The sequence below is a fragment of the Hypoxylon trugodes genome (assembly GCF_022578975.1).
Source record: "Hypoxylon trugodes strain CBS 135444 unplaced genomic scaffold F4822scaffold_4, whole genome shotgun sequence".
Classification (NCBI taxonomy): domain Eukaryota; kingdom Fungi; phylum Ascomycota; class Sordariomycetes; order Xylariales; family Hypoxylaceae; genus Hypoxylon; species Hypoxylon trugodes.
In genome coordinates this window covers 927,208-951,716 of record NW_026250019.1, presented here as the reverse complement: position 1 = coordinate 951,716, position 24,509 = coordinate 927,208, and the positions used below count along the sequence as shown (strand labels likewise).

General features: G+C 47.4%; 10 protein-coding genes across 10 annotated transcripts; 7 read left to right on the top strand and 3 right to left on the bottom strand.

The window, feature by feature from the left end:
* Positions 1-228: 228 nt before the first annotated feature.
* F4822DRAFT_203470 (IEC3 subunit of the Ino80 complex, chromatin re-modelling-domain-containing protein) lies at positions 229-1,742 on the top strand. Its single transcript, XM_051453760.1, has 2 exons — positions 229-572; positions 649-1,742. Exons 1-2 carry the CDS (start codon positions 373-375, stop codon positions 1,424-1,426), a joined length of 978 nt encoding a protein of 325 aa, XP_051315297.1. The 5' UTR covers positions 229-372; the 3' UTR covers positions 1,427-1,742.
* On the top strand, positions 1,743-3,115 carry F4822DRAFT_203471 (DUF431-domain-containing protein). The gene is made up of 5 exons (XM_051453761.1): positions 1,743-2,379; positions 2,439-2,456; positions 2,525-2,635; positions 2,722-2,840; positions 2,939-3,115. Exons 1-5 carry the CDS (start codon positions 2,058-2,060, stop codon positions 2,993-2,995), a joined length of 627 nt encoding a protein of 208 aa, XP_051315296.1. The 5' UTR covers positions 1,743-2,057; the 3' UTR covers positions 2,996-3,115.
* Positions 2,819-4,608, bottom strand: F4822DRAFT_398702 (uncharacterized protein). Its single transcript, XM_051457711.1, has 2 exons — positions 4,275-4,608; positions 2,819-4,218 (listed from the first exon to the last, which is right to left on the bottom strand). The coding sequence occupies exons 1-2, from the start codon at positions 4,404-4,406 to the stop codon at positions 3,235-3,237; spliced, it is 1,116 nt and encodes a 371-aa protein (XP_051315295.1). The 5' UTR covers positions 4,407-4,608; the 3' UTR covers positions 2,819-3,234.
* On the top strand, positions 4,609-6,771 carry F4822DRAFT_398701 (imidazole glycerol phosphate synthase HisHF). The gene has a single exon (XM_051457710.1). The coding sequence runs from the start codon at positions 4,989-4,991 to the stop codon at positions 6,624-6,626; it is 1,638 nt and encodes a 545-aa protein (XP_051315294.1). The 5' UTR covers positions 4,609-4,988; the 3' UTR covers positions 6,627-6,771.
* On the bottom strand, positions 6,718-8,196 carry F4822DRAFT_442783 (ornithine decarboxylase antizyme-domain-containing protein; the record flags this gene model as incomplete). The annotated part of the gene is made up of 3 exons (XM_051463033.1): positions 6,718-7,352; positions 7,415-7,883; positions 8,043-8,196. 3 exons carry the CDS (start codon positions 8,194-8,196, stop codon positions 7,145-7,147), a joined length of 831 nt encoding a protein of 276 aa, XP_051315293.1. The 3' UTR covers positions 6,718-7,144.
* A 1,612-nt stretch (positions 8,197-9,808) lies between these two features.
* F4822DRAFT_203449 (yippee-domain-containing protein) lies at positions 9,809-11,425 on the top strand. Its single transcript, XM_051453759.1, has one exon. It carries the CDS (start codon positions 10,281-10,283, stop codon positions 11,169-11,171), a length of 891 nt encoding a protein of 296 aa, XP_051315292.1. The 5' UTR covers positions 9,809-10,280; the 3' UTR covers positions 11,172-11,425.
* Positions 11,242-12,856, bottom strand: F4822DRAFT_398692 (D-Tyr tRNAtyr deacylase-like domain-containing protein). Its single transcript, XM_051457709.1, has 5 exons — positions 12,359-12,856; positions 12,114-12,292; positions 11,968-12,010; positions 11,718-11,911; positions 11,242-11,658 (listed from the first exon to the last, which is right to left on the bottom strand). The coding sequence occupies exons 1-5, from the start codon at positions 12,363-12,365 to the stop codon at positions 11,578-11,580; spliced, it is 504 nt and encodes a 167-aa protein (XP_051315291.1). The 5' UTR covers positions 12,366-12,856; the 3' UTR covers positions 11,242-11,577.
* Positions 12,857-13,469: 613 nt separating this feature from the next.
* F4822DRAFT_203258 (Not1 N-terminal domain, CCR4-Not complex component-domain-containing protein) lies at positions 13,470-16,139 on the top strand. The gene is made up of 3 exons (XM_051453758.1): positions 13,470-13,935; positions 13,999-15,076; positions 15,128-16,139. Exons 1-3 carry the CDS (start codon positions 13,681-13,683, stop codon positions 15,682-15,684), a joined length of 1,890 nt encoding a protein of 629 aa, XP_051315290.1. The 5' UTR covers positions 13,470-13,680; the 3' UTR covers positions 15,685-16,139.
* Positions 16,140-18,007: 1,868 nt separating this feature from the next.
* F4822DRAFT_427864 (glycoside hydrolase family 127 protein) lies at positions 18,008-20,553 on the top strand (the record flags this gene model as incomplete). Its single annotated transcript, XM_051460813.1, has 5 exons — positions 18,008-18,411; positions 18,482-18,611; positions 18,740-19,031; positions 19,309-20,003; positions 20,065-20,553. The coding sequence occupies 5 exons, from the start codon at positions 18,008-18,010 to the stop codon at positions 20,551-20,553; spliced, it is 2,010 nt and encodes a 669-aa protein (XP_051315289.1).
* Positions 20,554-21,907: 1,354 nt separating this feature from the next.
* On the top strand, positions 21,908-23,097 carry F4822DRAFT_427863 (uncharacterized protein; the record flags this gene model as incomplete). The annotated part of the gene is made up of 2 exons (XM_051460812.1): positions 21,908-22,101; positions 22,161-23,097. 2 exons carry the CDS (start codon positions 21,908-21,910, stop codon positions 23,095-23,097), a joined length of 1,131 nt encoding a protein of 376 aa, XP_051315288.1.
* Positions 23,098-24,509: the final 1,412 nt, after the last annotated feature.

Sequence of the window (24,509 nt, the reverse complement as noted above, 5' to 3'; positions counted from 1 at the left end):
AGGCAGGCAAGCCCGACAAAACCCATTACCCATTACCTTACTTTTTTTTACTTGCAGGCACGCCTGAAATCGTCAGATTATGATGCGCCGAACCCTCAGTGGTCATTGTTTCCTTCTATTTTCTCCAATGACTTGGATTGTTTGACAATCCGCACCGCCGTAACAATTAAAAATATCGCCGGTGAAATTTAATTCGATTCTTAATCCTTAATTTCTTTCTCAACGCCGCAACAACCATCCCACACTAATAATTCGCCGACTTTACCTTTCCTCATTTTCATTCCTTACTTTCTTCCCCAATTATCGCCGTCTAAACTTCTACGCATTCGCCCATCCATCAATCCATCGTCGCTATTTAAGAGTACGCCCACGATGGAACGCATTAAAGCCGAGTTTGATCGGGCCTACGACAACGGCGAGCTACCGGATGCCAGACCATCCTACAAGTCATGGAAGAAGAAGTATCGGAAGATGCGCATCAAATTCGATCAGCAATCGCAGAATATAGAGACACTGCATAAGCTAGAGCAAAAGGCGATGCGAACTGCCAAGCGTCTTGCCATCGAAAACGAGTGAGTTGGCATCCTTTATTGCATACCTACGCCGAGCAATGAGATAGAAGATTGCTAATTATCTTCGCCGTTATAGTCGCATAATGGACTTGTTGATGGATATCAACGAGTCGCCTCAGATTCCCTTCGAACGACGTATTGACCTTAACATGGACGAGGACGAAGATGATAACGACTCGGACGCCACTCAGAAGCCTACGAGGTCCCTGCGAAAACTTGAACAAGACGTACCTCATCAATCTTTCGCAGCTACAGCCGAACAATTCCCAGAAATACTGGAAGATCTAGAACCTGAAGATCCGGTAGTAAACCCTACTTCATTTCTCAATGCAGATGACATCGACGAATACATCTACGAGATTGATACGCGACTAAAGCTACCAACGAAGCCTTCTCTCGCACCTAGCATCGTAGGAAAAGAGATTACGAATCCAGCCGCCAACTTCGCGCTACGAAACCCCACAAGCGTGTACAATTGGCTACGAAGACACGCGCCCAAGACATTCCTCCAAGACCTTGAGAAGGAGAAAGGCGGGGATAAGGACAAGGGTAAAGACAAAGACGACGGCCACGGCGATAAGGACGACGACCATCGCAAGCGTAAGAGTACTGGTGGGAATCGTAACAAGAGACAATCAGCTGCTAGTCGCAAGGAGAAGGAGAGGGAGGCTGCGGAGCCCATGGATTGGGATGAGGATCCGGGATACGATGCACCGGCTCCTAAGGGGAAGAGAAAGAGAGACGATGATAGTGGATACAGACCGAAGGGTGGTTCGAGCCGCCCGACGAAGAAGCGTAAGAGTAAGGATTTCGGCTCTCTTCCGTCTAAGGGCTCGCGAAAGTCTGGTGCTTGATTTCTGATACTTGCTACGTCGAGCTGCGGCATGGTTGTTATGGGGATATGTCTGTCCTAGGGCGTTTGAGAAGGTTGAAAACCGTCTACAAGTATGGACGGAAAACTAGGGATGGAATACGGTAATGCCAGTCTGGCTGGCTCCTGCTGGATAGGAATATAGAGCGATAAGGCTACGCTCTAGAGACGCCAGCATATCCTCTACGGCTATTGAGGTATCCTAATACAACCTCTTGTATTAATAAAACTGAGTGTGTTTCTACCAGCTGTGTGACCAATCTCCTAATAAGTGACTAGCACGGTGTGTCAAGCTTTGAGTGACATAAGGGCTCTTGATTGCGATAAGATGATTGGTTCCCACTCGAGTTTTAGTGGATTTTCTCCCCAATAGTAAAATCTACAGGGCTCGGAATTGGAATCTCATTTTTATATCTTGATTTCGATTCGTCTTATATTTACACTAGAACATTTTGAATTTGAGGCTTGAACGAAAATTTTGTAGAGCAATTCATATTCGGTCTCACAAGCCAAAGCACGCGAAAATTGCCTACCTGAGGCACTAGTCAACCTAGCAATCGAGCTCTCGCTCAAGATACACAAACATAAAAACCGAAGAAATAAAAGAAAAGAAGATGCCAGAGCACAAAACATACATAGTCGAACACCTCGACCCCGAACTCGGGCAATGGTCTGAACTTGAGTACATCGCGATTGCGGAGGAGACGCAACGAGCTGGCAATACGTTCATGCTATCATCTCTACCCGAAGAATTCAAAGTACCGGAGAAGCTCGAGAGGGTGCCGGCTTTTAAGGCTGAGAGGAGGGGCGTGGAGGAATTGTATGGAGAGCCGGGGAAGAAGGAGAGGGTTTGTCTGCTAGATCCCCAGGCTGAGGAGGATTTGAATCCTGATGATAAGGGGGTGTTTGATGTGTTTTTATTTGGGGGGATTTTAGGTGCGTCTTCCGATGTAGATCGGGCTTGAGGTTGAAGTTGGCTGACTGGTAAAATATAGGTGATGATCCACCGCGAGGTATGCAAACTTGGGTTCTGTTTTATTAGGGGAATTTAGTAGGTGAAATTTACTAATATACCACATAGATCGAACATCTGAATTACGGAAGAAGGGATTTAAGGGACGCCGGTTAGGCCCTGTGCAGATGACAACAGACACGGCGGTGCGTGTAACGCGGATGGTTGTTGAGGAGCAATGTAAGTCACACATCCCTCTTCCCGCTTATTCGCCATTGTGGTTCAACAACGGAGAACTTGAAGTGCTATATTAACATAAGTCTAAGTCACGTTAAATAAAATTCCCTACCTCGACTTCCCAGAGCTCAAATTCAACGAACATGAGAGCACGCAAATGCCATTTCGATATGTGAAGGGAGATGATGAGAAGCCAATCATGCCCGAGGTGAGAACCCTTCCCCTATAATCATATTTTTGCACACCATCCATTAAAATGCTTCGCTTGATATATAACAATGTCCTATCTAACTATTTAATGTTTAGGGTATGGTGGACTTGATCAAGAAAGATGCGGATAAGAGCATTGACGATCTCTTTTAAGCCTGCATTTTCGACTCTTGGTGGTGGTGGGTTAAGCGGTCATAAAATCACCGGACTCGCCTGAGGTGTAATGGGATCACAGGTAAGATAAAATAATAGGCTTGGGGAAGAAAAAGGGGGGTATCAAATAGATGATATGTTACGTAGCAATCTCACCCATCTTTAGAGTTCGCCTCGTGGTTGCTAAGACAAGAGCTAGCCATTATTAATTAATTGGCATGGAACCATGGCGAGCGCTCCTAAGGCCCATCCACATCCATACCGTCGACTTCGTCTTCCTCCTCATTAGACTTAGAATTTCCGACCTTATCTTGCTCTTCATCCTCTCCATCCTCTCCCCCTATCTCTTCACCTCCACCAGCTAGATCATCCCACCGCTGCGGCGTAGGCGTAGACACTCCCCCCTCACCTTCTTCCCCAGGCACCTCCTCATGCTCGCGAATCAACAGCGTACTAAGGATATCCGAGCGCTTCGCCCTTCTAGGGCCCCGCGTATGCGGCAAGTTAAACTTGCCACGGTGTCCGTGCTTCATCTTCTCTTTTCTGCTGCGATTGCGATGAGGTCTCGGGTCCACACCTCTTGCAATAACAGTTACTTCATCTGTCTCTCCCCGCCGCTTCTTCAGTGCGATGAAATTCGCTAAGAAATTACCCTGGTCGATGCGTTCGCGTGACGACCAACGCTCCGCGGGAGGTACTACAGGTTGGGGATACGACAAGCCATCGGAGCCGTTAACACCGCGTTGGCGGTTTGATGCATCATCTTTCGGGTTGAGTTGTTTCTCTTTGACGGTGATGCGCGAGCAACTTGCGGCCAGGATGTCAACATCTTGGTCCAAGCGTCGGACAACGGGGAGTGGGTTCTCGTCGTCATGTTTTGTCATGAGAAGCTCTGTGCCGACATTTTGGCTCCATTGGCCTGAGTACACACGTCCTTTATATGATATAACGGGGTTTTCCGAGTGCAGCTCGAGGATTTGAACTTGGTGATCGTCTCCCTGGTCGATGTCTTCCTCCTGTTGGGGTTCCTTAAGTTCTTGGTTTCGGGAGATATTGTCGTCTTCATCACTATTTCCCGCACCATCTTCATTTTCATGTCCCGGACTCGTACGTCTATTCAAGTAGAGTTTGGCTCTCTCGTACTTTTCATTTCCTCGGTAAGCTGAGCCTGTTTCACGACTGGTGAAATCTGCCTTGGAGAGATCCAGTGTAACGTAGAACGTCTACATAATTCATTTAGTCTTAAATTCTAGACTTTTTGATTGATATTAATTCTCACCTCAGTCTCAGTATTGGAATATTCATATTCCCATTCTGATTCATCTTCTTGGGGTGGTACTTTGCTATGCTGAAATGTCGAAGCTGCCCCAAGGATATGAGAGCTTCCCTGGCTTATACCATTATTAGCCATTGAATATTTGTAAAACGTAATGGCTAAAGAAGATGCAATGACGCATTTGAGAAGCTCAAGTAAATTCTATTATGAATTTTAGATATTCATGTATTGATTTTCTCAGGATTAACCTATGCGTTTGTCCCAGCATAAGTTATTGATGTAAATAAAGGTAGGAAAGTAAAGCTTCAAGGTAAAGAACGGAACACCGTCACATCGACGTGAAATTTAATTAAGAGGTGTTTGCCAATTACAGCAGTAAACTTAGGCGGTCAGTACCGGCATTACACCCCTAACCTCACTAATTCCTTGGAGGGGTAGTGCCGTTCCAGCTGCCCCTCCTGCCCCTCATCCGCTGAAAAAAATCCCGTCGCAGCAGCAGCTACCCGCGCTTGCGCTCGTTTTCTTTGACTCATCCGACCAGCACTTTCTTTACTTTCCGGCCCGGGGAGATAACTTAAATATCGATTGCCAGGCATCTATTGGATTGATACTGAGCCACCTAATTCTACGTATTTACACAACTTACTGTGACTTGTCTAGGTACTCAAACTGCAACATACACACATACTCTAAGCTCTTCAAACGCGACTACCCACCATGCCTTCTACAGTCCACCTCCTCGACTACGTCGCGGGCAACGTGCGATCTCTCGTCAATGCTATCGAAAAATGTGGCTACAGCGTCGAATGGATCCGAAGCCCCGAGGAAGTTGCGAAAGCCGAAAAGCTGATCTTACCTGGTGTTGGTCACTTCGGCCATTGTACCAGCCAACTCGCTTCCGCAGGATATCTACCAGCCGTCCGCGCCCACATCGATGCTGGCAAGCCGTTCATGGGAATATGCGTCGGCTTACAGGCGCTTTTCGAAGGATCCATCGAAGATCCCGCACACCCTGGTCTGGGATTAATAAAAGGCCAACTGGACTGCTTCGATGACTCCGACAAATCCGTACCGCACATTGGTTGGAATAGCGCCAATGCGAGTTCCAAGAGCCTGTACGATTTACGACCGCAGAGCAAATACTACTACGTCCACTCCTACAAATACCCGTACGTTAAGGGCGAGCTAGAAAACCAAGGGTGGACAGTCGCAACAGGGACATATGGCGGGGAGACATTCGTGGGCGCAGTAGCCAAGGACAACATCCTAGCGACACAATTCCACCCGGAGAAGAGCGGCGTCGCAGGTCTCAGAGTCATAAAAGCCTTTCTAACAGGAGAAGGCGCCAAAATTCTCGGTCAAGTAACCAACGACCCAGCACCTACAGGCGGCCTAACAAAGCGCGTCATCGCCTGTCTCGACGTACGCGCCAACGATCAAGGCGACCTCGTGGTAACCAAAGGCGACCAATACGACGTACGCGAAAAAGAAGGCGGACGCGACGTCCGCAACCTCGGCAAACCCGTCGAACTCGCACGAAAGTACTATGAACAGGGCGCCGACGAAGTAACATTCCTAAACATAACCTCGTTCCGTGACTGTCCACTCGCCGATCTCCCCATGCTAGAAGTCCTCCGGCGGACCTCAGAAACCGTATTCGTACCCCTAACCATCGGCGGCGGAATCCGGGATACCGTCGACGTCGACGGATCCAAAGTCTCCGCGCTTGAAATCGCATCACTGTACTTCCGGTCCGGTGCGGATAAAGTATCGATAGGTTCCGACGCCGTACTCGCAGCTGAAGAATACCATTCCGGCGGTCGCAAACTCTTCGGTAATACCGCTATAGAGCAAATCTCACGTGCATATGGTAATCAAGCCGTCGTCGTAAGCGTTGACCCAAAACGCGTGTACGTACCCAACCAAGCCGACGCAACACGCCATAACACCTTAAAAACCAAATTCCCCGGTCCAAGGGGCGAAGAATATTGTTGGTACGCATGCACCATAAAAGGCGGCCGCGAAACCCGAGATCTGGATGTTGTGGAACTGGTCCAAGCAGTCGAAGCCATGGGCGCGGGTGAGATTTTGCTGAATTGTATCGACCGCGATGGTACGAATAGCGGGTACGATCTCGAACTCATCGAACAAGTTAAATCCGCTATCCGCATCCCGGTGATCGCGTCTAGTGGCGCGGGAAACCCGGGACATTTTGAAGAGGTATTTGCGCACACTCGCGCCGATGCTGCGCTTGGTGCGGGGATCTTTCATAGAGGGGAGTATACTGTTCAGCAGGTGAAAGATCACTTAGCGGAGAAGGGGTTGGAAGTTAGGCAGTTTGAAGGGGAATTATGAAATTTACAAAATATTCAGATGCTGAAAATATTCATCGTCGAGAGGGATGTCCAAGGAGAGATGCATAGAAGGATATGGCGCAATTGTTACATATGGCATTTTTGTTTTGAGGCGTTAAAGTGTGTTGTACGAACGGGTCAAAAGGGGGCAAGATAGAAATCCGTCGTCTATTGATCATAGTAATGTTACCTACTATATACCATTTTGATTGCCCTAGCACCGCTTGCTTTGACTGTTCCATTCGCGCTATTTTTGAACCTCCGAAACGATATTCGCTAACCTCGCCAGTGCGGGGAATGGGACGCAGCAGATGCAACCGAGGAAAAGAAACGAAACGAAAAACGACCTTGTGCGCCGAAGCTAACGTGATGATACGTGCATGCAGGCATGCACAATCCCGAAAACTCCAAAAAGCAACCCAACCTCGAAAATGCCGAAAGGATCCCTAACATCCGAGTCGAATTGAAAAAAAAAAACAAGTTAAACGATCGTCAAAGTCCTGGATGTCGCAATTCGACTTAAACCTCCATGCCCATGAATAGCCATTTGTTGCTAGTAACATCGATGTCCTTCGCCCAATGGTCTAGGGTAGTCAAGTCGAAGCCAACCCACTGGAGACTTCTCATCAATGCCTTCGCATAGTCCGGAGGCATATGACGGTCCACGCAAATCACGATATGCGAACATCCAATCGGACCATCGGCTAATTCGATCAAAGCAATAAGTCTATAATAGCGTCAGCATGACTTAGGGGTGACATAATACGTGGCAAAGGGAACACAACATACGCTTGCTTGAGATCGCGGCCTACGAGCCCACTATCAAAGAACGCAAACAACGACTTCTCGTCGCCATCCTCCGCAACAAAGGCTCGGAAGCTTGCACCTCCAGCGTAATCCCAAAACTCCATCCATCCGTTTACGTATACAGTAGGCTTGATGTCGATATTGGTGTTGTCTTTAGGTGAAGACTGAGGCGTAGGGTAGTCATCGGGTGGCGTAAGTGCGTAGTTAACACCAGCCAGGCAGGAGCCATTACCGACCATATTCCACTCACCCTGGAAAACGGTTTTCATGGTCTCACAGAAGAATCTCTCACATTCTTCCCTGATCTGAAGTGTTGCCCCCCCTCGGCGGCTGCGGCTAATCGGTGCGTTATAGCCGTTGCTGTGGCGCTTCTTGCTCTTGGGTTGAAGCGCGAGCTCATTGGACGAGGTGATGGCCGCGAGGGGGGGACTTGACGGAGGAGATGGTAAGCCTGAGATAGGGACCTCAGGAATACCACTCGGCCCCTATTGTGGAAGTATTGGTTAGTTTATGTACAAGATCGACATGTAGATGTGTGTGTAAATGGTAAGGTGTGTAGCAGGTGGTATAGATGGCTTGTCTCAGATCGAGAGATGGATAATTGACTTACCTGCAGCCCCGGTAGTGCAGTAGTGAAGTCCCTTTAGGGACGCAGTAGGGTCGATAAGGTAGCAACTGGCGAGGACATTGACCTGACGGGGAACCGCCTCGCCATAATTACTACTACTACTACTATTACTTTTGCTATTTTTCATTGGCGCCATGATCGATGATGGAATCCAGGGCTGTTGTAGAGATCGGGTTGATGTGGCTGGATAAGGGTGGTGATGATCAATCAAGACTTCGGAAAGATCCGAGCGACAAGCAGCAGTGGTAGCGGGGTCTTGCGTTTTTAGATTTTCTTAGTTGAAAGGTGTAAATCGAGTGTCCGAGGATTGACTAATTGAAAAATCAATTTGTTTATCTGTAGGCACAATTGCTTTGATGAATTGAACGGTCTGTGTGGTGTTGGTTGAATTGGTGACTGAAAGTTTGTAAGAGAAGAAGCCGGCTTGGAATTTTTTTGGTGTAAGACAAAGCGGCAAAACTCAAATCAAATATCTCGGGAACGAACAGGAGCGAGCGGTCAGTCAGCGTAGTTGCGTCCGCTAAAAAAGAAGCGGTACAAGGCGAACTAGTGCTTTCCTGGTTCTGGAAACGGCTAGATATTACTCCTCGACCAATCAATCATGCCTGCCACGTCCGTGCCACCCCGCAAGTCCATCACGTGTTAATCTACAATCAATTGAACCAATGAGCTGGGCCCAATGATTGGTGGTTGACTCTTATGCAGCTTGGCTCCTTCGTTAGTCCAGTAATCCAACCCTTGTCCAACATCTCAAAAAGCCAGTCAGCCCATCAGCGACGATACATATGTACTATCCCTTCGAGATTCATGGTGTAATCCCATGTAATCGCACGTTTACCCCTTCTTTGATCTGATAATCATAACGCCTACCAGTCGTGTTAGTTCCGGCATATTTATGTTCCCTAAGGGGATGGTAGAGCCGAGTGGGACTTCGACATCTTGGGCATTCCATACGATATCCATACGATAACATGAATATTAATGCATATTCGGTCCAGGATGTAAAATCCCATTATTTAGCGTTGCGTCGGAAATACTTCTATCACGGTCATTTGCGCGTGCCCAGCATGTAGGTGAACGGAATAGGCCTCTGAATATCATTACTGAATAAGCAAGTTTGTTCTCTCATTAGTCCAAGCACTTCACGATGTCACCGTTTGGGGGCGATTCGATAACACCACATGAATACAATACCAATCGCAAAGATGCTCTTTACTGCAGCTATATTCTTACTAAGAGCGACCTAAAGTGGTTCAATTATATTTATTGACTCAGTCTTGTGGTCGCTCAACCCTAATGACTCGTCAGACGGTGTGTTTGTTCCGGTTCTGATAGTTCGGCTACATGTAACAAAGCTTGGTACTAGACTCGGTAAACATGAAGCGGTTATCCGATCATAAATCAGGATGTGGAGAGGAATGTCGATCTTTTCTTCCCGGAGCCTAATTGGCTGCGTTTATATGTGGTAATACATTGAAGGATATCGTGGGGGACAGCTCTGAAACTTGAAGTATTCTGAATAGAGATGAGAGTCGAATCACAACTATATAGCTAGAAATTCCAAGTCTATAATACTTAGATGCCACTAGCCGAATTGAGGTCAAATTATATCAAGAACCAAACGGACTACGGTTAGTTGCCTTGGTGCGACAACAAGCAGTTCATGAAACTTTCACTAAATTTATAGTACTTAAGCACACAGGGATGCTCCCTGAATCTCCTAGCCGCATTAACGTGTGGGCTGGTGGGCAGTAAACCCGATAAAGCTGGGGGTGGGCATCTCCGCTCCGATAAGGGAGTAATTTAGCTTGAGGAAAGAGTCAGATGCACTTTTTCTATGAATGATGCGATGTGATGCACACGGGATCAACTCTAAATGGTGGTACTGGGCTGCTGCGCTTTACAACATGGTTATCACCCGCAGGTTCCGGGCCTCAGGGCTGCAACCAGACTTTTACAGTCTTGGTTATACATGCCCAACCATAAATTAATACATCGACCAGCCAGAGCTATTCTTTGTTGTTATTGCTCTCTTCCTGATGCGGGGCTGCGTTTGACTGTCGGTACACTCCAGACCATAATATTGCCTCCTTTTCTATTTGAAGAACTGAGCTGGACTCTTTTAATAAAGACTAAGCCAGCGGCTTGAGTATATTAGTATTCAACGAAGATTAATCAAAGCTAATCATTCATATTTTCGCTATTCTTAATATTGACAAGATGTATTCCATCATGTTCAGCGAGGCGCTTCCTGCTCCTCCACCTCCTCCGCCGGCTCAAGAAGAGACTCAGGGACCCAGGTTCCCCATTTACTTACTTCCAAGCCTTACTATGCCATTTCGACGAAGGCGACGAAGTTCGCATGTAAACAATGAAGTCCCGCCAAGCGATACCCTACCATCACTGAGCTCATCGCCAACGGATTCGACGCCATCCAGTCCAATGACGAGTCCGTCAACACCCACCCTCTCACCGATGAATTTCTTGTCCAACTTCAAGTCGAAAGATGATCACATCCGATCGCCTGCAGAAGATCTAAAAACGACGAAACTCGCACGAACGCAACCTAATACGATCCGATGCTATACATGTGCATCCGATTTCGCGTTCACTTCGCAGATCGTCAGTAAAGGTTTCACAGGCCGATACGGACGGGCATTTTTAGTGTCACCACCAGAACAGCCACCCCAGAGAGGCGCGAAAACGAGAGACCTTATAAATATCAAAGTCGGCAAATCGGAGACCCGCGTCTTGGTGACTGGATCGCATGTTGTCGCAGACATTACATGCGCCGTCTGCCACGCCAAAGTAGGTTGGAAATACATAGATGCGAAAGAGGAATCGCAGAAATACAAGGTCGGAAAGTTTATTCTCGAGACCCAGAGATGTATTGTTTACCGAAACTGGGAGGACATTGCGGTCCACGAAATGCCCGAGTTTGAGATGAAGCAGAAAGATCCACCAACGACGAATAATGGGGAACCCATCATCTTCGACTCGGACGACGAAGATGAATGTGAAGATTTATTTATGGGGTCCTGGGACCCTGATGTTGTCGTTAAGAGACGAAGCAAGAAAGTCAATCGCCGCCAGAAGAAAAACGCTGCTTAAATTTACAGCCGTTACTCTATGAAGGCCATAGCATTACATGGAGTTGGAGCAACGGTAATACCCAGAATGGTTTTTTTCCGGTGGTAGAGAAAGCATCTTAATACCTCCTTTACCCTTATTCAATGGACAGGGCATCTCATCATGAGACGGATTGATGGGGTTTGAGCAGGAATTTCGTAATTAGTTGGGGGCTGAGGCGTATATGGTCACTTACACTGCATCTTTTATCCGATATTTTGATACCCTCACTACTATAAGCGGATGACATCGTTCATTTCGCGACACTTAACCCCGTGCATTGGGTATTACTTATTAATTTATAAGGAGAAATGGAATATATGCTCTTTCTAATGCACCACTCTACGATCTATCGCCTGTAGGACAATGCTATCGATCTGATTTTCCGCTACTTTTCACTTGGCGGCTCTGCTGGTTTCGGCGTTGGCGTTGGTATAGGTTTCTGGCCAGCTGACAATTCCAACGTGACCTAATAAAAAGCGGTTAACGTCAGGGCACGGTTGAATATTTGCGCGTTTGAACACATACCGGACCATCGTTTACCAAAGCAACTTCCATCATGGCTTGAAACACACCATTTTTTACCCTTTCGTTCGTGTAGCCTTGCTGTACCTTATTGAAGAAATGCTCGTAGAGTCTCTTGGCTTCATCTCCTCCCATCGCTCCATGAAAATCGGGCTTATTGCCCTTTTTCGTAGAGGCAAGCAGGGTAAACTGAGAAACTGTTATAACCATATTAGAAGATGATCGACAGCACAAATTGCTTAGAAAGACATACCACAAAGCACCTCACCACCGATATCCATCACGCTCTTCTTCCACTAAAGAGGCAAGCATCCGTCAGACATAAATGGCCACATAATACGTGCATATGAAAAAGATCATATGAGAAATGAACAAAGGAGCGCAATTATGTCGCCATACTCTTCCGCCGGTGTCGTCATCCCACAATTTGAGCTTTAACACTTTAGCTGCGAGTGACTCGGCCTCTTTCTCAGTGTCACCTGGAGCTACTGCGGCAAAAACTAAGACTCCTTTGCCGATAGATGATACCACTTCTTTTTCTACCGTTACTGAAGCAGACAGCACGCGCTGTAGAATAGCTGCGGGAATTCTGAGTGTTTAATGCAGAGCCGATATGTGTAAGACAATTGGGTGGGGGTACAAACCTTTCATCTTGGATACGTCAAGCTTACGGCTTTACTCAACATTCAATTTTGGTATGGAGGATCTGCAAGACTATTGAAATGGCACCAAGTAGACCTAGTAGCCTATAGATATATGTAGCTAGGCATTTAAGGAATTGTAGGTGAAGGAATATACAAACTCTCTAGGATATCTTTAAGGTTAGCTGCAAGGTGCTAATAAGGTTCACTTACATAATATCAGTATAGACTGGATCAGGCAGTTGAGGACGAAATTAAGTGGTTTCCCATCTGGCAGCCAGTTGGAAGCTATACTATACTAAGCTATACTGATACCCACAGAAATCCATGATCTACCAAGCATGCGCTTGTGATTTCATTTCAGAAGTACCCGGATAAAGAAAGGATTAGGTGTATCGGTAATTAAGTACTGAAGTATTCACGTCAAAAATAATAGCCTGCATGAATAAATCTGTATAGATTTGAAGAGAATGAAGAAGAAGATCGGATTTTGTATTCTTGGTATTTTTATTCGTGAATACTTCAGGTACTCAGTACAGCGGGCAGTGGCCGTGGTACTTATTTCACTATTAGGCGGTCACGCAACTGCAATTTGTACATGGCCGGTACCTAAAGTGCTAGAAGTTCGGTGGATTGTGCCCACAAGTTTAGCCCTAGCAAGATCGGGGTAGGTACAAAGTATAGCGGAAGGTACGGTACAAAGTTTACGGAAGAAGCACGTAACGCAAGGTAGGCTGTAGCTGCATCACCCAGGCTGTGTGTGCGCTGTACATGCGCCGTAATGCGGTAGGAGGTACCTGTAGAAACCTTACTAGTCGGCCTTTCATCGTCGCATCTTACCTCAGTTTTCAGTTTTCGGTTTTCAGTTTGAGAAAAAAAGATTCAGCCTTCAGCCTTCTGTAACTCGTACAACAAATCACATAACTACCTTAATCAGCAAACAACAATGTTTTAGACATTACTTCTTCCCGACACTCCTACTGAGAAACCAAACGAATGGTTTGTTTCCTTCCGACACCTAATTTTCCTTTCCTCTCTATCGCCAACTGTTCTCTTACAGCACTGAATTGGCACGCCACGATACGCACGACACTACGGCCACGCCAACGGTCGACGGCCAACAAAAACGACGCTATCTAGGTTTCACGTCACGTAGGCGTTTACGACGACCTGATTTCTACCTGCGCCAACCTCATCCCGACATCCCATCCTCCTCATTCGACGATTCCACGTTTACCATACTACGAAATCCGATATAAACACGTCGACCGCATAATACACCTTCCTAATTCACCGGGGACCGTTCCTCGACCCACACCGACATCATGGCCGCAAGAAAATTGCAACAAGAAATCGATAAATGCTTCAAGAAGGTCGCAGAAGGCGTGGCAGAATTTGATGGCATCTATGAGAAGATTGAACAATCAAATAACCCCGCCCAGAAAGAAAAATTGGAAGACAACTTGAAGCGCGAGATCAAGAAGCTACAAAGGTTACGCGACCAGATCAAGACATGGGCCGCCAGCAATGACATCAAGGATAAAGCTCCGTTGCTTGAGCATCGGAAGCTAATAGAGACGGTATGTATCGGGATAGCATAGCGATGGAAAGTTCTATCGTGGTGTCGCTCACATTTCTCTTAGCAAATGGAACGGTTTAAGGCCGTAGAAAAAGCTATGAAGACCAAGGCATACTCGAAAGAGGGCTTGTCAGCAGCTGCCAAGTTAGATCCTAAAGAGCAAGCCAAGGTGGAAGCTAGCGAATTCCTTAGCAGTATGGTCGATGAACTTGAGCAACAAATCGAAGCTCTCGAAGCCGAAGGCGAATCAATACAAGCTACCATGAAGAAAGGCAAGAACCAAGCCTCTAAAGTGGATCGCATGGCGACAATCGAAAACATAATCGAGAGGCATAAGTGGCATCAAGGGAAACTTGAGCTTATTCGGCGGTCACTCGATAATGGAGGTGTCGAAACGGAACAAGTGACTGACCTAGAGGAGAGCATCCGCTATTACGTCACAGATGGCATGACCGACGATTTTATTGAAGACGATGGACTCTACGATGAACTCAACCTACAAGAAGAGGAGGATGTCTATGGCATGGGTCAAGAAAACGACAGGGTGTCGTCGCAAGATACTCAGTCTATACAAGACGATGTCGCCGAGCCAGATTCGCGATCTGGCAGTTTACCTGGCAAATCGAGAAGTGCTGTCGAAGCTGCTGCAGCCGCTGGACGGCGACCTTCCACTCAGATGAAGTCTCCTCTCCCTACGTTAGCAACACTACATGCCCCCTTGGCGAATGTCACTAATGGTAGTACCGCTAATGCTTCCATGAAACCCGCATCATTACCGACGAGGCCAGCTGGAGAGGGTTTGAAGTATGCATCGGCTGCGGCTGCAGCTGCTGCGAGCGATAAGAACAATGTTGGTATTGCGCCGCTTCCGCCACCACCAGGATCGCAACCAATATCTATGACGGGCATATCGCCTTTACCTCCGGCTGCACCTTCAAGGACGAGCGCGGCAAACTCGCCAAATACAGCATTCTTACAACCTGCTCCACCGGAACAGAGATCAGTGAACTTATCTATTCCAACACCTGCACCTGAACCCAAGGTATTTGAGCCAATCACGGCTCCCGTGTCGAAGAAAGAAAAAGCTTCCTCAAAAGCTGCAGGCAAAGCGCCGGCGACCGATCGCGCAGAGTCCTCGAAAGGTAAACCGTATTGTATACACCCTTCCCGTTCTATGCTAATTTTATACGTAGCCTCTCAACCGAACGGCGTCTCGAATGGCATTAAGCCCATCGAGGAAGAAAAGGAAGAAGAGTCAATATATCATCTTCCCGCTTCCTTACAGGATTTAGTAGAGTCTTTCGAGGTGACCAAGAAGCGCTCATTGCCGGTAAATAGCCCATCTCATCTACGCATGATGGCAGCTTCGCAGGCGAATTTAAACCTATTCGATACGTTCGATTCGGAGCCACCTAGGGTGTACAGACCGGATTCTCGATACCCATCGGCATCAGGTTATCCGCAGGAGCCGTTACCTATATTTGAGGACCCTCGGTTATACTCGCGGATAGAACCTGATACGCTATTCTATGTATTTTACTACAAGCAGGGCACGTACCAACAGTACCTCGCTGCGAAAGCGCTGAAGGACCAAAGCTGGAGGTTCCACAAGCAATATCAAACTTGGTTCCAACGACATGAGGAACCCAAGAGCATAACGGAGGAATTCGAACAAGGGACTTACCGCTTCTTCGATTACGAATCCACATGGTATGTGCATTTTATTATGCCCGTGAATGGTGTCATGTGACTAGTTTCGCATTCTATCCTATTCACTCTTCCATTAAGGATTACCATATACAAGAAAGGAACAATAGCTAAACAATTCCAGGATGAACCGAAGGAAAGCGGACTTCAAGTTCGCCTACCGATTCCTTGAGGATGACGTATAAAGTCTCTACTTTACTCCATCAGAGGAGTATGCTCTTGCTAGGAATCTTTTCCTAGGGGTTTGATGGGTTTGGCGGGGGGAAACGGTGTTCTTCGTGTTTTTTTATTTCTCCCCCCAATCTTAGGCCTCCCAGGGCTTCACGCTGTGTATGCAATATAATCATCCCATCATCCATCACTCGTCCAATTCGTCCGCGCGAGACGTTCTATTGTTGCTAGTTAAGGGGTTGAGGGGAAGGAGCGTCAGGGCGCTTGATATGGCGGTCGACTACTTACCTTTGTCCCAATAGTTATAAGGAAATACATACAAGACCGCGCTACCTTATTCTCTCTTCTTTGACGATGTTGATTTTTACGATGACTAGTTTTTTTTTGGTTTGTTATTGGTTGTTTGGTGGATAGTAGTTTTGTACTGTACTGTACTGGTGTGCTACGTCCCTGTAGGGTGGGATGTGGCGTTTTGAGTACCTGCCCTTTTTGGTGCTTCAGCTAGGTACTGCACTATACTGATACTTTTAATGTTTCTAACGACGCCACGTTTGGGATAGGGGGGGGGTATGAATCGGTCAGGCAAGAAAAAATGAATGGATGGATGGGTTGATATGAATCGGGTTCCTTGGTTGTGAGTTTGACTTTGCTGATTGCTAATCTTGAGAATTTGGGCGCGTAGGGTAGGTGAGCATGGGTTTGGTTTCTCTCACCGCTTAATATTTCTTGCTCGAGTCGCACATGTAGAACCGGTAGGGCGATACGCTGCCGTCTTCGGCTCGATGTGTGGACGAAGGACGAGATCTCCGAATCGGCATTCTATTTGTATAAGTGTAGGCATATATGTATTTGGATTAAGTGGCGTCTTGAGGGGTCATATGACTTTGCTTTTTGGATTATTTTCTTTTGGTCGAATGGTCTCGTGGGATTTATCTGTGTTTGATTTAGGGGAGCGGGATGGCGGCCTATCGGATGGCTTCCCTTATGTTTTATTGTGCTGGAGGGAGGCTAGAGTTACATAGGGTCAGGTACAAAGCGTCTGTTGGATGCAGGGCGGGATTGCGCTCTAGATTGGCCTGAGGATTCGTTTTTTCCCTTTATTTTTCATTTTCTCAGCTCGGATTTTTCGAAATAAATCGTAAGTTTCACAGCAGATGGGACAAGGCAAGAAGCGGCATCGCTCCGATTTTGAATTATTTGAATGGAAATGGTAAAAGAACGTAAGTGTATGGGCGTATAAATGCACATATATCCAATACTTTGCGGCGTGTTCCGCTTCCATTCGTCCAGCTTGGTTCCGGTTCCAAGCTACCCATCCCAACATCCCATGCTATTCCATCAACCATCGATCTCCGGTTCCAGCATATACATATATATGAGCTGTCCCCTGCGTCTTCCTTTCCGTGAAACGGGAGGGGATGTCCAATTGAAACGGTAGTCGTAGTTGGTGGATCTTGGATCTACTCCAGATCTGCCGGGGTTTTTCTGTCTGCCTTTTTCGGCTCCGGTACTATACAAACCCGTTACGGGGTCGGTTACGTCTGGGAAACCTCAGGATTACCGATTGACCTAGGTAGACTCTACAGGTGCATCAATGGGTACCGTATTTTATGTATGTATAATAGTATAGAATGGAGATCGGGAGCTAAGGCCATCCCGATAATCCTTCCTGTCTTCGTCCCGTGCATAATAAGGTCGAGTGACCGTAAAAAAGTCCTGCCAGCTACCTGAGCTTCCCCTCACTGACGAATACCTATCAATGGCTGTCCATACCTAGAGACTTCGCGATGGATGATAATACCCAATTTTATATGTATGCGTTTGATTTCTTTCGTATGATGTGAAGTGATGAAATAAAGAGTTGTAATCGTATCGCATCCCACTCCGATTCACGGGCTTCTTATTCAATTGTAATGTAAAACAAGCACAAGACCAACTTTGTGCAGCGTCGAACGGAGAAAGCGTACCTTCTTTTTTCTTCTCTCTTGTTGTACAACTTCACATCCTTCCTTCCTTCTTTTTCATTTTAAAGTTACTTAGGCGGCTTCCTATTTTCGAATTGACTGCATCGGAAATTCATACCCGCTGCAGCCCCAGAAGAAGCAATTGGCTTATTCAAACGCCACTATCATCGCTCCTCGACGCCACTACGTCACTATTAATCAATATATCACATCACAGCTACTACCATCACTATGTCGCACCCCCAGACCCTCTTCCACCAAACCGAGTTCCACGGCCCCTCAGTCCTACGCTCGCGTCGCACGACGGTCAGTCGGTCAACAGCACACGCGCAGCTTCGCAAATTGAAGGAAACTGGTCGTTATGAGTGCTTTAGTCTGAAAAAGCAACCCATATACGACGATCGCAGTCGGTGGCCTTGCCCCGCGCCGGTGTACTGGGATAGCGATGTCGCGAAGTGGCTTGAGGGTGCTTGTTATCTGTTGAGTGATGAGTATGATGCGGAGATTGATGCGGCGGTTAGGGAGATCGTGGGGATGATTAGGGGTGCTCAGCAGGAGGATGGGTATTTGAATACTTGGTTTACGATTGCAGAACCCGGGAAGAGGTGGACGAATATTAGGGATCAGCATGAGTTGTTAGTCTTTTCTTCTTCTTTTGCCTTTGGTGAGTTCATGAGTGAGGAGGTTGGCTAATTGTGAGTGAAGGTATTGCGCTGGTCATTTAATCGAGGCGGCGATTGCTCATGGCAATTATTACAAGAATAACCTCTTGATCGAGCCGATCGAAAAGTATGTGAAGCATATTAGCACGGTTATTGGCCCAGGCCCGGATCAGGTCAGTATAACCCATTCTGGAAATCTATCATCTTCGCCACCTTCGGCCGGTGGTGCCGCCCACTCACCTTTTACGCACCTCTCCTCCTAATATGTTGAGTAAGTTTGGGTTTGCTGATTTCTGTGTAGAAACATGCCTATCCAGGCCACCCCGAGACGGAGCTCGCGCTACTACGTCTGTACACAGCGACGGGTAACCAAACTGCGTACGAGTTGGCGAAGTATTTCATCGAAGAGCGCGGTAATCAGAAAGGTCAGGAGGGAATGTCGTACTACGACTGGGAGGCGAAGCAACGGGGAGATAGCCCATGGTTGCACCCAGATAGCTATCAAATGCATGACAGCCACTGGTACAACCAAGCCCATGCGCCAATTCTTGAGCAGAAGTCCGTCGAGGGACACGCCGTCCGAGCGATGTATCGTGAGTCTTGTTTTTCCGAATTCTTTCCCCTTTTGTTCATGTTCCGAATTGTAGGGTTTTCCTACAAGTTTTTTCAAGGAGTTATGAATCCAGGAGAATTGAATAGGTAGTGCATGGTAAAGACACCTTGGGGGTGGCGTCTACTGGGTTGGACATACTCTTTTCTGATTCGGGGGCACATGCTCGTTTCTCTACCAATCACGATGATTTTGGGAACTTCGGCTCGCTACCCGTTTTCTCGAACCATATTCGCAGTTGTTGCTGACTACTACTGCAGTCTTCACTGGGGTCGCTGATCTGCTATGCCTGGATGAACTTGGCATAAAATCCTATGTGCATAAGGATAAATATTTTGAAGCTCTAAGTGGACTATGGAATAATATGGTCGACAAAAAGATGTACCTCACGGGAGGAATCGGATCAATGTGGCAATGGGAAGGCTTTGGTATCGATTACTTTTTGCCCCAAGGCTCCGATGAAGGAGGTTGCTATAACGAGACCTGTGCGTCAATCGGCGTTATAATGTTGGCGGAACGTCTATTACATCTTGATCTTAACTCCAAATATGCCGACATTATGGAGCTATGTCTTTACAATGCAGTGATGACAGGTTTGAGCCTGGACGGAACCGCTTTCACATACGTAAATCAATTGGCGAGCTCGGAGGCCGACGGGAATCGCCGAGAGGACTGGTTTGATACATCATGCTGCCCACCGAATGTTATGCGGCTGTTTGGCTGCCTCGGAGGATATCTTTGGGATTACGGAGGCAGCGTGAAGGATGCCTACGTCAACGTGCATCTCTATACGACAGCCAAGGTTACGTTTCAAGTAGAAGACCAACAGATCGTACTAGAACAGAAGTCGAATTGGCCTTGGGAAGGTAACATAATGTTCCAGCTGCAGGCGCCGATATTCGTGGCTGTTACAGTCAGGCTGAGGATCCCTTCCTGGGCGCGAAACCAGTTCACGGTAGGCCCGGCTCGTCCCTAATTAAAGAACAAATGAGGCAATATCGCTAATACTTAGACAGCTCACTCCAAGTTACAAAGCTGCAAAACTGGAAAATGGTTACTTGGTACTCCCTCCTCCGTACACAGCGGCGAATAGGGCCTTCTCGATCCAGATCGACGGGTTCAAGCCCCGATTCATCTCCCCACACCCATACACCAATCAGAAGACCTCTACATTAGCGCGCGGTCCGTTAATTTACTGCGTGGAGGACGTCGATAACCCTTGGGAGCAGGACCACTTCCGCAACGTCGGGATTCAATCCGACTCTGAAGTTACCGAGAAGGAAGAGGAGATTGACCAAATAGGGGAACGCTACGTCGCCCTCCGATCGGTTGGGTGGATCCGTAAGATAGATGATCGGGCCGAGTCAAAGTCCGGTATCGAACCCGACTCATCACTCCCTCAGACGGTTATGACGGAGAAGAAGGACCTGACGTTCGTGCCTTACTATCTCCGAGCAAACCGTGGTGGCAGGGGTCACATGAGGGTTGGACTTCTGAGACAATAACAACAAATCCGGGATACCCGTGGTCTTGGTGACATCGTGCTTCCGTTCCTAGTTTCATTACCTAGTCGAGTATGAGATTGGCTCGTAAGACGTTGGAATAGGCATGTTCGGCGGTATCGTTGTTTTTTTCTTTGCTGAACACTGAGCACCACAATCAATGTATGTACTATGCAAAACCCCTTGCATAGTCGGCATAGTCCCTATCGGGCAATTTGCAGCTCCGGATCTTTCTCATTTCCTAGTCTAGGCACCCATACTACTACGCTAGCTCTAGTTGAAACTGGGAATCCGGGTACAACATTGATTACATCAACCTTAATCATCCCAATCATCCCATAGCCAACCCTACGTGCTGGTTCTCACGATCCTACACTATTCCTTACCCATCCTTACGCGCCCCTACACATCCCTACACATCCCTACAACCACCTAAAATACCCTACAACTACCCTACCACGATCCCCACACTAGAACACTTATGTGGTATAGAGCCAACCAATGTCAATGTAGCTAATGTACGAATATGTACGTATAAGTTGGTTCAAGCGCTGGTTCTGCTGACGAGACAGCAAAAACAACCTTGGAAGAAGACCACTTCTGCAAAGCCTAGGTACACATCCCGCAGCTTTATACGCGAACCAGTGATCTCGGTTTGTTTTTGGCTTATTGGGGAATTGAGGGTATTAAACAAGGGGGTAAATTATCAACTGAGTCCCGTCTCCCATACAGCTAACTAATAACAAGCTCCCTTTTTAACCACCATTCTTTACCCATCAATGCTTCATTCCGACCGCTTTTTCGCACGGTCACGGAGCTGCTCCGCGACGCAGTCTATAGGTAAATGTATAGCCTTAACTTCAGCCAATCATTTAAATTTCTATATCGGTCCTTATTCGCAATCTTGTCCCGAGCCCATTCAGTCAGCAGCATGGATACGCCTCTTTAATACTTCACGGTGAATCGGTCAAGCCTTGTTTCTACGCATGCTTCGACCAATGACGCTCTCGCCTCCTCACTTCTATTAATCAATCGGTAAGATGTTCCGACGAACCATGCCTCTAAGCGCACCATCGAGCCCGCGTCTTGGCCCTCCATAATAATAATAATAATCTTCAGAGGGAGGAGGAGGTGTTGGCGCTTTCGGAATTAGAATGCTTCTAGAAACCCCATGCTCATTTGATTCCCTTTTTGATTCGCGGTTACATCGGATGGCGACTAGGTAATCAAGTCTCGATGTAGGGTATGTCATTCGTCCATACAGGAACGCCGCTTGTTGCAACGACTTATAATACGTTGAGGTGAGTATCATGATGTTGAAGGGCTAAGCCAAAATCCATCATATGCCCCTACCGAAATGGATAGTGTCGCAGTCGGAGCTAATTGGCGTGAAAGCCCTCCTTCTCCCGAGAATGAGGCTCAAGAGAAATACCAATGTCCGCGATGTCCTAGCAGCTTCAAACGACCGGAGCACCTGAAGAGACATCAGCGAAGCCATGATGGCCACAAGCCCTTCGTGTGTTCTATCTGTCTGAAACGTTTCTTCAGAAGGTATATCCTATCATCGTGTCTTGCAGTCAAAAGCAGCAGACTTAGACTAACCCTCGAAGTGACATCCTGACCCGACACGAATTGATGCACATTGCTGCCCAAAGGAGCAACAATACCCTCACTCGTAAACGAGCGTGTACGGAATGTGCGAGAGCACGAGAAAGATGTTCCAGGGACGAGCCTTGTCTAAGATGCTCGACTAAATCCCTTCAGTGCCTGTACCCTGACGATGCAGGACAGAGGGTGCACACCCTCGACAACGAGGCTTCGACGTCTCAACGCGGACAACTCGAAGAACACCCTCAAATGTCTTCGCAGAATCCCTTGTTATTGCCGAAACAAGAGGACTACATGTCGTCGAGTTCGTTCAATAGGCAGTCCTTCCACGAGGACGACGCTCCGTTCCGTGACTTCTTGCATACGCTAAGAGCGCCCACCAACGCCACCTCGTCATACATCCCAGCGGGGTCGGATCCAGCAAATCTGCTCTACAAGAGCGCTACTTCGTCTTTCAATCCGGACTCTACGCTTGCACTCAGCGGCGTGGGTGGAAGCGACACCACGACAACCGGCTTCGAGCCAAAACCACTCATCGAAACAGCCCGCCGGGCATCTCTCTACGATCCACCATCAGCAGGTTCCTCATCATCCTCTGCCGCATACTCGCGCGCCTCGATGCACGATGCAATCGGTCCCAACGGTCCACGCTACGGGCAGCCACTCGGTAGTTACTCGAGTCTCTGCGGTCCCCCATCCTCCGCCTCGACTCTAGCCGCGGCGCCCCAGGGACTCCTGGCACCGACGGATCTCGGCTCTCGCCCGATTAACCTCAAGGCGTACGAGCTTATCGCGAGTAACTTTAAGGAACTCTGCTTGGAGCATGGAGATGTGGCGTCTCCGGCTTGTAGTAATAATATTTCGGAGTCACAGCGCACGGCCCAGCATGAGATGCTGGTTAAGCTTTATTATGAGCATTTTAAACAGCAGGCTTCTTGATGTGGGGTGTCTGAGTGTGGGGGATAGGATGCAGTGATGGCTCTTACGTCCTGGTGATGTCTGAGAAGTGCATCAAGGAATTACATGAGCAATGATTTTGGAATACGTTATGTTACGGGGTCACAGCTGGGACGGGCTTCTCTTCACAATTGCTAAGCCTTACGCTACAACTAGACTAGATTCTATCGCGAATCTGCTCTGGAAGGGCTAGGTGGCACACACGTTATCACCATATTTACCCTAGCGGCGTTAGTTATAGAAGATGGTGGTGGTGTGCTATGGTACGTTGTCATACTCGGAATGGACACCTAGGCGATCATCGAGTTGGTCTCCTATGGTTGTTTGCTTTTTGGTTTCCTCCCCTCCCCTTTTTACAGATAGCTTACCTGCCTAGATCAGGCAACTAACTATATATGCTGTGGAACATACGAAGGGAGGGTATGGTATGATATGTACTTAGCTCTAATGGGGCTTAGGTTGAATACACAGATATAATATCCTACCTATTGGGGCCCAATCGTGGGTTATCCAATGATCGCGTGCATCTGAATAGGGGGTGTATCGGGTGTAGCTTATTGTGCATATTCACACGATGGTTCTTAGTAGTTGTTTGGACATCTTGTGAGATCAAGTTCCATGGGTGAGGAAAGGGTGGATCGTGTCTTCCCGTGTCAGTTAACCAGGTAGTAGGTAGCCTGCCCCTTTTATTCCAACGGCTTTGTCTGGATATGCATCCAAAAAGCTAAGTGTATGATATTTTGCTAAATTTATGTAGGCTTTAGGATTGAATCGGGGTTGGTACGTACTCCTGGGTAACTTCGACGCCGCATGGTGTAGTCGGGTCGATAAACTATAATCTTAGACGCATTTCCTACACACACCTGAAGCATTAGAAGGTGCAATTGCTGCCATACCTAGAATGAATAGGGGAAGGTGTTAGGTAAGTGAGTGAGTGGGGGCGTGTTTGTCCAACCTCTCTGCTTCCCCAGCAAGCTAGGGCTTTCCCAAACTTTTGCTTTTTTCGTCTCCTTTTTTTCTTTTTTCTTCCCAATTCCGGCCTCAATTTTCTCCAACCACTTTCAATTCAATTTATTTCTTCTTATAAATCATCACACAAAGCTATAGTCTGCGAGACGTGGCACCAGTATGGTCTAGCCAACTCATTGATGCATAGGTACCCAAACTGCTCCCACCCGTCTCAAGCACACGACTATATGTATGTGAGAGTTGCCTTCTTTTTCTTCGCGCAACTGTCCAACTGGATCTAAAGCCCTGCGATAGTACGCTTTAACCGAAGAATGGCCCTACGAAATCCTTCATTTTGCTCGCGGGTTATTCCCGCTTAATGGTTGCTAAGGAACTTCTCTCTTGTTCCTGCATTCATTAATACCTGCTATAATGCCCATTTCTTA